Below are 11,345 nucleotides of genomic sequence, written 5' to 3' on the forward strand. Positions count from 1 at the left end.
TTTAAAAATTAAGAATCACTTATAGGAACTGTGACATCGCTGGAACTAATATAGTTTTTTAGAATAATAAAAAGAAAGAAGTAATATATCACTAGTGTTTTGTAATGTTATTTCAAAACAGAATGGATTAGTTTGTCTTCTTCGCTTTCCCTAGAGATTAAGTGCATTTTTTTAGTAACTAAATCAAGATTAATATGTAAGCTATTGGTAGCAAACTTAGCGATTGTTAAATACAAACATAAATTAAGAAAGATATGAGTTTTTTACTTACTCGACTGGAATTGTTCTCTTGAGGTTTCAAGGTCGAAGGGCGGTAGGAAGGGCATCGGAGGGCCGAGCAATCCCTGGAGTGCGGCAGCATAAAGGGCAGCGTAACCGGGAGCGAAGAGCGGGGGCGGCAGACATACCGGCGGGTGATGGTAGGCGGGAGGCATCGCCGCCGGTGGCGGTGCTGGGGCAGGCGCAGAGGTCGAAGTTGATATTATGCTGTCTATGCTGAACGATTTCGGAGGTGTTGACGTTTTAGTCACTTCCGAAGAAGATGTAGTTCTATCTGATTGAGATTTTTCCTGTTTTGGAAGTTTAAATCTCTTTCTACGACGAAGGAACGATCCGTTTTCAAACATGTCGAGTGCGGCAGGATGAAGAGCCCAATAGGCTCCTTTACCCGGTCGATCTGGCCTCCTCGGTATCTTCACGAAACAATCGTTGAACGACAAATTATGCCTAAGAGAATTCTGCCACCTTTGTGTGTTGCGCCTATAGTACGGAAACCTGTCGCTGATGAATCGATATATATCCGATAGCGGCAACATTTTTTCTGGAGAACTCCAAATCGCCATCGCTGTTAAGGATATATACGAATAAGGCGGCTTTTGGTCCCCGTAGGACTCGCGACAGGGGCGCGGCATTTCCTCACAAACGTCTTCGACTTTAGTGTCTACTATCATAAATGGTTATTGGCACTGTCAAACATTCTATCACATTGCAAAATCTTGATTATAAATTTATCACTTTTTTTTTGTAATATTTAGTCAGTTTTTCAATGCAAATATGCTTTTTTTAAGTACTAACAAAATAAATAGACCTATTGCTGATAATCATCTTCTACACATTTCACTAAATTATTATTAATAAATTTAAGGTCATACACTCATCGCTTAAAGAAAAATTGTACATTTTTCTACATAATCAAAAAAAAAATTGTTTGTTGCGTAGGTGGAATGGTGTTACACGAATATCAGCAAATGTTTTATCTTTAATTAAATTATGTCGACGAATGAATACAATTCACTGTTATTGACAACTTATGACAACAAACATTTTGATTTACTTTCAAAATAGAAGTAATGTGAAAATGTCCTTTTTAAGAAAAAATAAGATAAAAATATTTACTTAATAAAAAAAATATAAAAATTAAATAATTAGCTAAGTTTTTTTAAAAACAAATATTTGTTTTTTAATAGTGTCGAAGTTACGGTAGATGGAGACACACGGTGCGTGCGGTACGCGATGTAGTCAGACCGGGTTGGACCGGTGTAAGCAAGCAACCATGACACTGAGGCGGCTCAGTCTACCCAGGGTAATACTGACAGGTGGGTTTACAGTGTTTGTTTTCTCCTTCGTGATAGGTGGTCGAAGCACAGCCCATACCGCTTTCCTATTGGTCGATTATCATACCATGGCTGCCATCGCCATTTTATCTTTACCCCTCCATCCGTGTTCGGTATTCTACATTGTACGTTTACCGACCTCATAAAGTTCTCTTTCCTTATCTCTCTCATTTTCTACCTTTGTCTTTTTGTTTTGCTTAGCGGCTCAGGTTTTATATACAATTTTTATCGCGCTTTGTTTGCAGCGGCTTCGTTTCCCTCACCACTTCTTCACTTTCTTTACGGCATTCTCTTTCATCTCCAAGATATTCATCCTTTTTTTAAATTTTATTTAACAACTTATAATAGGAAAAAAAAAGAATCTTTTTACTGAGATTTAAAAAAGCAAATATAGTTTACCGTTTCAAAATACATTTTCACCTTTAAATATAAAAATAATTCCAATAATTATTTTTTAATATTTTCTATGTGCTTTATGTATCGCTTGTGTTCTGTTCTCGACTGTGGAGTAGGCCCAATAAACCATTTTATTTAAATTTGTTTAAGTTTAATTCTTTTAATAAGAGTTGTAGAATTTACATTACTTCAATAAAGATATATATATGTACGATTCTAACAAGTAACATTAATTATTAACAGTTTTCTTCAGTACTGAAAAGAAGACAACTTCACTTCTAACTTTCTCAGGTAGACTCAGGTAGTGTGACTGCTATGGGATGTTTGTTGTTCTTAAGAATGACTACATCTTTTTCGGTTAACTCGTTTTAGTTTGGCTACACAACCACAATTATTCTGACATAACTTACGTTCAGTACTTAAAAAGTCTGCGTTTTTATTTAATAAAAGCTTGTTTAACTACGGCGGTATTCTAAACAATAGATAAATTGTAATACTCATTTGTTATTTCATAAAAATAATTTATTATTTGATATATCACTTCATTTGACTTCCAAAAAAATCTTAATTTTGTTAAAAAGAAGATTTCCGTAATACGTTAATTAAGAAGTGCAATTATAGCAATAAAATTGTTGTCGTATTGTCTGCACTACTCTCTGTTATACATATTTACAAATATACTTATATTTGTACACAGTTACTATATGCGTACACAAGTGTGTACGCATCTATCTTTACTGTTTCGGTAATTTTAATAATCTCCATCACTTTATTCTTACTTGTAAGAATGTGCAACCATAAGTCTGCGTTCTAGCTGGTAATATTATTTACGTTACCTTCCTTCTATGTAGTTTCTAGCAGGTCTCTTTTGGCTGTTGTTTGATCAACATTATCACACAGCACTTGAGTAATTTATGTTTTCAGAAAAATTATTTTTTGTTTTATTGTTATTATTATTTTAGCATATTCCGTTTTCAGTTCATATATTCAATTAATGAATCATTTTCTTTTATCTTATTATGACACCTTCATCAAACTCATTTCCCAAATTTTTCTTTTTTTTAAATCCGAGTTCTTAATCCTAATCGTTAATTAATTGGAGCATTACGTACTAATTTTTTACATATATTCAAACCTTTTTCTCATTTTGAAGTTTTTACCTTCAACATCTCCCTTGAAATTAAACAAAACTGGATTCATTTAAATGTGACCAACAGTTTACATAATATAGTTTGTCTAATTTCAAAATTCAACAAAACTTTCTTTTTTAGTGTTTTTAAGGCCTAAGAAACGTAATTAGTTTAATTTTTTTTTTATGATTAATTCAACACAAAGCTCAAACCTTGTTCCGTGGGAATATAAAATAAAAATTTTGCAGCGTAGTAAAACGTTATCCCTTATCGGGATTCGAACCCGAGACTTCCTGATGAAAGCTGAGAAGCTACGACTCCGCCACGAAGACCGAATAATACAGAAATATGATGTTATTTTAAATTGTTTCCTCCCTGACATTGTTTGAAATTTATGTAATAGAAATGACAATCTTTGATATCCTCTTTCTTTTGAAAAGTTTATCTTAGAACTTATTATTACGTTTGTCAACAACATTTTCAAGAAGATCCATCGTTAAATTGTATAATAGTTATTGACCATGAAATGTTATTTAAGTGCAACATTTTATTATTATGATTTTTAAAGTCCAAATGTTATACTGGCTTTATCAGGCAGGCACTTCAGTACATCAGGTAAAAACATTTGTTTTATCGGTAATACTACGTGTTTGTTCTAAAACGCAACCAAGCAAAATACTTTTTACAAAAGTTAATATAATAATTTCGGATAAAGAGGTTGGCTGCACTGCCTATTGTTGTAATCAGCTGGTATAATTTTCTATTTCTTTTTGCGAATAGTTAATTATTTTTGTCCTTTTATTAAGAACAAATGATTCTGAACATGGAAGAAAGGATTTTTATTGTGGAAAATTATTCAACAACTAAATTTTTCGTTTTGTGCCAAGAAACATTTCAATTGTAATTCCCGGGTAATAATGTGCCAAAAAAATCTTCAATTCATCGTTTGATAAAGAAATTTAGAGGGAATGGTTCTGTTTACAATCAGAGACATAGCTGGAAACGTTCAGTACTTAATTACTAATCATTGTATTATGTTAGCGTAACCTTTTTAAAACTCAGCTAACAAATCTTTACGAGAAGTTGCCCCCCAAAAAAGGAATATCTCTGTATATTGCCTTTAAAGCTACCCGTTTTCTTAAAGCTATACCGAATTCATGTAACACATGAATTACACCCAGCTGATTATGGTGCTAGGCTCCACTACTGTCAATGGTTTAATCAGTTTGTTTGGGAGATCATTAAAGTATTGGATAATGTAGTTTTTACAGATGAACTTTGTTTCATTTGAGTGGTTACGGTAATAGTTAGAATGAACACTACTGGAGCTTCAAAAATCCTCATAGCAACCATTCCCGATCTCTACACCCACAGAAAATTGATGTGTGATGTGTAATCTCCAGGGGAAGAATAATTGGCCGCTTTGAAAACACTTTTAATGCATACCTCTACCAAGAAAATGTTACGTAATTTAATGAAAATTTAGAATTAAATGAGAAAGATTCGTAGTTTCAACAGGACGGGGCTACTTGTCACAAGGCAAGAGCAGTAATGGACCTTTTGAGAAATTTCTTTGGTCTAATATCGACTGTCTTATGGCCAGCTATGACTGGCTTATGAACTTGCTGATCTTTCTCCTGCAGATTTTTTTCTAGGGATATCTAAAAGTTTGTGTATTCAAAAATAATCCACACACCATTGAAGAAGTGAAAGCCAACATAAAGCAAGAATTATGAGAAATTGGAAGAGTTACACTTCGAAAGGTTTCACGGGATATGAAAAAGAGGGTAAAGGCTTGCATTGATGAAAATGATTGACACATTCAATAATTATTACAAATAATTTGATCTCAATATTGTTTTTCACAAATAATTATAATATTTATTACTAATCCCAATGAATATAGCACATTATTTTTCTTTAAATTGGGTTACTTTTTTGAGTTGCGTTTAACAACTAACACCAGGTATATTTTTCAATAGCATCCATCGTTATACCCCTACAATGAATTGGATTTACAAGTCCTGGCATCAGGCTAGGTTATGTTATACATTAAAAAAACCCAAAATTAGAAAAAGAAGAAAAAATCAAGGATAAGGAAAAGCGATGAACTGTGAGAAAAGATTATCTATCCACGAATAAACCGCTGGAAGAGACAAAAAAAATTTCCTATACAGAGAATAGTTTCAACTACCTTTCTAGAAACTACTTCCTACGAGTTTACTGCTAGTAAGGAAATTTTTAAATGAAAATTCTTCGGCTGATCAGAACGTTTTTACGCTTGAATCAGCATATAAGTGATAAATTAATATCTTTTTTACGCAGTATTTGGAGTTGATTAATATGATACAAAACATAATTTTTCTAATAAAGAGCCACGAGAAAACTGGTTTAAACTGCACAGAGGAATAACCTGATCCACCCGCCCACCTGAGTTTTATAATTTGAGGATGTATCCAATAATTAAACCTGCAAATTATGTTTAGTTACATGATCTTTCACTGAATTTTATACTTAATCGTAGATCCCAGAATAGATCAACAAATTATTAATTTAAACTTTTTTTCGAGAATATTTTGCATTTTCTATAATTTTTTTTTTTTTTAATAGATTATGCTATACTGAACTAAAAACCAAATAAACTTTTTTTTATGATTTAATAACAATATTAAAACATTAATATTTTGCTGTGATCCATATATTAAAATAAGCGTTTTATTATAGGCATAGACTTTTTTTTTAAATCTGGTTAAACAATTTTATTGATTTTTGATCAAACACGACTTATTCTCTAATTTTTTATTTATTTTTTAATAAAGCAAAAAAATTAAAACGATGTAAGAAGATGTAAGTAAAACAGAATTAGTCTACTTATATCTAATTTATTTTTCTTGTATGAATAGTTTGATACGTAGTACTACAAAAAGTTATAATAGGACGGTGATAATTTCATTATTGCTAATTAGGTAATACTGCTTTATTTATTTATTATAAAACTACTACTTATTTATTATTAAAATATTTACAGGTAATTTAAATATAATTCACCAATGCTTTAATCAATGGTTTTAGTTTAGTATTCATACGCCGTATAGTATGTTAAACAATAATTTGAACTACTGGGATACCGATATTAGGCAAAAAGTGTCGTTCGAAACGCTGAACTACGGTAAGATGTAGTTCGTCAATATGACTGCGGTATAAATATTTTATTGTCATAAAAATTTCATATCACTTTATAATCGCTATGAGCCAAGTAAGACTGGAATTCAATGTATGACCTTGAAAGCTCTTGACTTTGTATTGTTGCTGGCCCTTACCTTCCACTAACCTGTTGTATACTTTCCGATGTTTTATATATATATATCTTAAACGCGTTTACGAATTGTTTTATAATGTCTTTAATGCATAAACATTTATCTTAATAACATATTGAAATATATTAACACAATTATGAATCAAGTTACATAATTATATAGCCTGTAATTGAATTAAATTGTTAAAAATTCATCCAGGAATAATTTATTAAACGAGGTAAAATAAATTTAAAATTTATATATATGAATATATTTCTTTTTTTATTTAGAGGTATTCAAATTTAAATCAATTTTTTTCTATTATTACTTTCTACCATAAATTAAACATTGTAAAAATTATTTATTTACAATTAAAAACAATTCTTAAATGAAACGGTGTGTGTGATTCTAAGTCTATATTTAAAACTAACTAGTGGCGTCTCTATACTTTAAAAAGTCTACGAGAAAATTAATTAAATTATTCTAATTTAGTTTATTATTTCGTTAAATAAATGCTATGATACACTACGCTCCTTCATTTTTTTTCTGTTTAGCCTCAGGGAATTATTGTTCAGGTATTATTTCAGAGGATGATATGTATTAGTGTAAATGAAGTGTAGTCTTGTACAGTGTCAGGTCGACCATTCCTGAGATGTATGATTAATTGAAACCTAACCACCAAACAACACCGGTATCCAAGATCTAGTATTCAAATCCGTATAAAAGTAATTGTCCTGGATTTGAACCTTAGAACTCTCGACTTTGAAATCAGCTGATTTGCGATGACGATAATGACTACACTGTTCCGATGGGCAAGTCCGATATCTCGTTGCTGTACTAATTACATATTCACTTTGATGGACTTTTGGCCATAGCATTTGAAATATGAAGCAGCTTTCGTTCGTTTAGTTTAGGTAGTCTTTCACTTCTATCACCGTCTTTAGCAGAGTCTGTTGCCTGAAATTTTTCGATAAGAGTTCGAACTGCATTGCGGTAAGGAATAATAATTATTTGGAAACGTTTTAGAAACTTGTGCTTCCCTAAATTAGTATACGTGCCGTCACCTTCACAAAATATGTGTTCAAAGAGAAACATGCGTTCCTCTTCCAAAATAACCATTACGTTTCTTGCAACTATTGATTCCTATGAAGGAAACTAAACGAGGCAGTTCAATCACAACTTAACAACTGACGTCTTGGTTTATTACTAAACAACGCCCAAAGAACCTACAGGGCAACCAACCTAACAACGAAAGAACGGAATGTACCACATAATTGTAACCATACTGCACAGCGACTTTCCGAACGCAGTGTATAATTTTGAACTCACCAAAATTCATTTCTATTCATTCTTTTGTTTTAAGCTATACGTTTATAACCTTTTTTAATTATATTTCAGCGACAAAAATGAAGTAATTACTATTTTGTATAACCGATTTTAATATTTTAAATGAATAAGTACTATTAAGAATTTAGAAATTCAGGTTGACTAATATAATGAAAAAATGAGGAAAAGCAGACATGCGAATTAAAATTTATTGATAATGGATTGAATGTACCAGTATGCTCGTGGTAAGAAAGAAGAATGTCAGGCTAGAATCTAAAGGAAGGAGAAGAAGATTAGGATGATTTGCCGAAGGATAAACTTGGCTGATGTTCAGGGGAAGAGCTTGAAAATCGTTAGGAGTTTGACAAAAAGCAGAACAACTAAGTGATATTGCTTTCTTCAGGATATATGTTCCAAATAGGAACGAAAAGGAAATAATAGTAAAGTATATTTTCTAGATAAATTGGTCATCTTTTAATATCACAATTTAAGAAAGTAACTTAAATTTATAGAGATATAGATGTTGAATAACTTTTAGAAGATTATGAATAAAGGATTTACGAACGACAATTTTAAGGATCATTTCAGTTCAGGTCCAGTAGTACAGGATATTTTCTAAACGCCATCAAAGTAAGTATTTCAGGTATAGTTTCTGAAATTCTTACTAAGTACATTCATTCTCTAGTACAAATCGACTAGTACAAATCGGAAATAAGGCTTGTCCTATATTTTCGATCTTATTTTCTGTAAAAATAGAGGTATGTAGATCTATAAGTCTACTAGAAAGCAAGCGTAAAGAATTTTGTATGTGAAGACGCTTAACAACTTGATATAGACTATGAATTTGAGATGTTCTTCAAAACATTTTCTTATAGTGAATCTTTACTTGAATTATTAAGATTTTTACTTTTTACTGTATCTGTTTAAAAAAATATGCGTGTGTTAACTTCTTTTTTTATTATTTGTTTCAGGTATGGTGATTTTTATTCTACAAGAATTATTACAGCTGGCACTTATGCCACTATACGTTTTTCATCTACATCTATACTTACGCTTGTGTAGACGTATATTTATTTTTCATTTGCATCAACATAAGATGAGTATATTTAGTTTGTTCAGGTAAGCAGTTAATTATATTAAAGTTAATCTGCAGCAAGAGTTGTCTATATTTCGTCTATAGACTATAATTGTGCTCGTTTACTATTCTCTAATTAATTTTTTCCCAAAATTTGTGATGGTAGGGTACACTAATTTATGTACGTGGGAGACATACATATGTTAAATTTGTAAAACCTCTTTAGAGTAGAACATAATAAAGTGGAATAGGTATTACATCTACTATGAGTAGATATACACAGATTGCTAGAATTAAAGTTAGCTACTAAAGTTAGGCTAAAATGTAAAAATACAGAATAGAAAATACCTTTTGCTTGAAGAGAAATTTAATTAAATATTAAATGGACTAAAGTAAGAAAATAAAATAAAAAAATAGTGAAATTTGGTTAAAAGGAGGATTGCGGTAAGATAAACCTGAAGTTAAAGAAAGGGTAATGCAGTAGAAATTGATCAACGTAAGGAGGAATTACATTTACGACAAGGTAAGGAAGAAGCGTATGGAAGAAGATACTTTTGCAAAAGAATAAAATAAAATTAGTATCAGAAAAAAAGTTTAGGATTAATTTATATATATATATATTTTTTTTTAATTTATTATATAAAATGTAACGCTTTATGACTTTTGGCAAAAAATTAAAAAAAAAGTAGTGTTAATTTTTATTTTTTTTCGTTAACTCTGACTGTTTTTAGAAATTTTGTTCTGTTTGATTTGTCTGAAAAGGAATTGAAAATTGTTTGGGTTAATTAAATACTACAGATTTTCTAAGATGAATAAAAAAAAAATTATTTTAGAATTTGTTACTAAAAGAAGAAACGATGTTAATAAGGTATAAGAGAAAGAGAAGCCAATACAACAAAAAGAAATAATCCAAGTTTTAGGATGGAAGAAAACAACACTACGAGAAAAAAATCAAAAAGAAAGAACGGTGATAAAAAAATAAATTTTATTTCAAATGGAAAATATAATTGAATCTGAAAATATTCAAGAAAAATCACAGCGATTAGGAATTAATTTATTTTTGAAATTGGGTGAAAAATATGATTTTTCGCCTATTATTTCTTTTAGACGGAATTAATCATCAGAAATAAATTATTGTAGTCAGTTTGCAATTAATTTATTAATTAATGTAACCCCCTATAATTATATAATATTAAATAATGTTATGCATTCGTTTTTGTTCAGCTACTAGTTTGTACTCTCACATTAAATTATCAAATAATTTATATGTATTTTTTATGTTAAATTGAATTTAGAAAAATTGGTTTTAGTTACGATCTCAAAAGAAAATTATTTTTTCGACGTGCTTTGATTTATTTACTTTATTTAACTTTCTAGTTACGTTTATGTTTGTTAACCTTCTCGTTAAAATTAAATACTTGGTCATTCTGTATGGAAAGTTACTATAACATGATCAAAGAAATACTAAAAAATGTTTTAGGACTTTCTCATCACGCTTTTTTTTCTGATTAAGTTGTGTGTTTTTTACACACACAACTTAATTTAAAATATTTATTATTTTATTTAAATATAATATTTTTTGTTTATTTAATTTAATGATTCTAACTAAAGAACGCGCATGCCGTATTTCATTCGCGCGGGTGTGACGGTACTAGCGGCCACTTTAAATACTTTTTTACACTTTAAATATTATTCATTTATTTGTTTCTACCGCTCACTTTATTTTAACCTCCGAGACTACCGTTAGGTATTGCTTCAGAAGATGAAATGAATTTAATTTTTGTAGCGTGTGAAAATGCCATGCCTGAACGGAACTCAAACCCAGAACCACCGGATGAAAGGCCGAGACGCTACCACTCGGGCCACAGAAGGCGGCTCTATCGCTCACCTGTGACATTACAACGTAACAGACGACTACTGCAAACCCACCGGGTTGGTTTAGTGATGAAATTGTAACAGCAAATCAGCTGATTTCGAAGTCGAGAGTTCTTAGGTTCAAATCCTTGTAAAGGCATACGGATACGGATACTAGTAGGCATACTTGCATACGGATTTGAATACTACATCGTGGATACCGGTGTTCTTTCGTGGTTGGGTTCAATTAACTATACATCTCAGAATGGTTGACCTGAGTCTGTACAAGATTACACTTTATTTACATTGATACGTACATATGAACCTCATTCATCCTCTGAAGTTCAACCTTACGGTGGTTTCGAAGGCTAAACAGGAAAAAAAGAAGACGACTAGCTGTCCTTGTGGTGATAAGGAGTAATGACGTACTCATCTAGCCACTAGTTCATTCAGAACATTTTTTGGGGTGGGGGTGCGATTTTAAACAAAAAAATTTGGAAATGTTTCATAATTGTTAACAAATGTGCCTAAGAAAAATAAGACCTTAATTAGGTGTAGTCTCGAAATACTGAGAGTGACCTTGCTCTACAGCCTCACTTCCTTGACCTTTTAAGTTGAAAATTGAATGGTATCAATTCCATATATATATATAGAA

General features: G+C 31.0%; 1 protein-coding gene across 1 annotated transcript; it reads right to left on the reverse strand.

Moving 5' to 3' along the window:
• Positions 1 to 263: 263 nt before the first annotated feature.
• LOC142321128 (fork head domain-containing protein FD4-like) lies at positions 264 to 1,098 on the reverse strand. Its single transcript, XM_075359120.1, has one exon. The coding sequence runs from the start codon at positions 948 to 950 to the stop codon at positions 264 to 266; it is 687 nt and encodes a 228-aa protein (XP_075215235.1). The 5' UTR covers positions 951 to 1,098.
• Positions 1,099 to 11,345: the final 10,247 nt, after the last annotated feature.

The sequence above is a fragment of the Lycorma delicatula genome, chromosome 3 (genome assembly GCF_047948215.1).
Source record: "Lycorma delicatula isolate Av1 chromosome 3, ASM4794821v1, whole genome shotgun sequence".
NCBI lineage: Eukaryota > Metazoa > Arthropoda > Insecta > Hemiptera > Fulgoridae > Lycorma > Lycorma delicatula.

Bases quoted from the DNA above. Each gene is read 5' to 3' on its own strand.
- LOC142321128 (XM_075359120.1), bottom strand. From the start codon at position 950: ATGATAGTAGACACTAAAGTCGAAGACGTTTGTGAGGAAATGCCGCGC.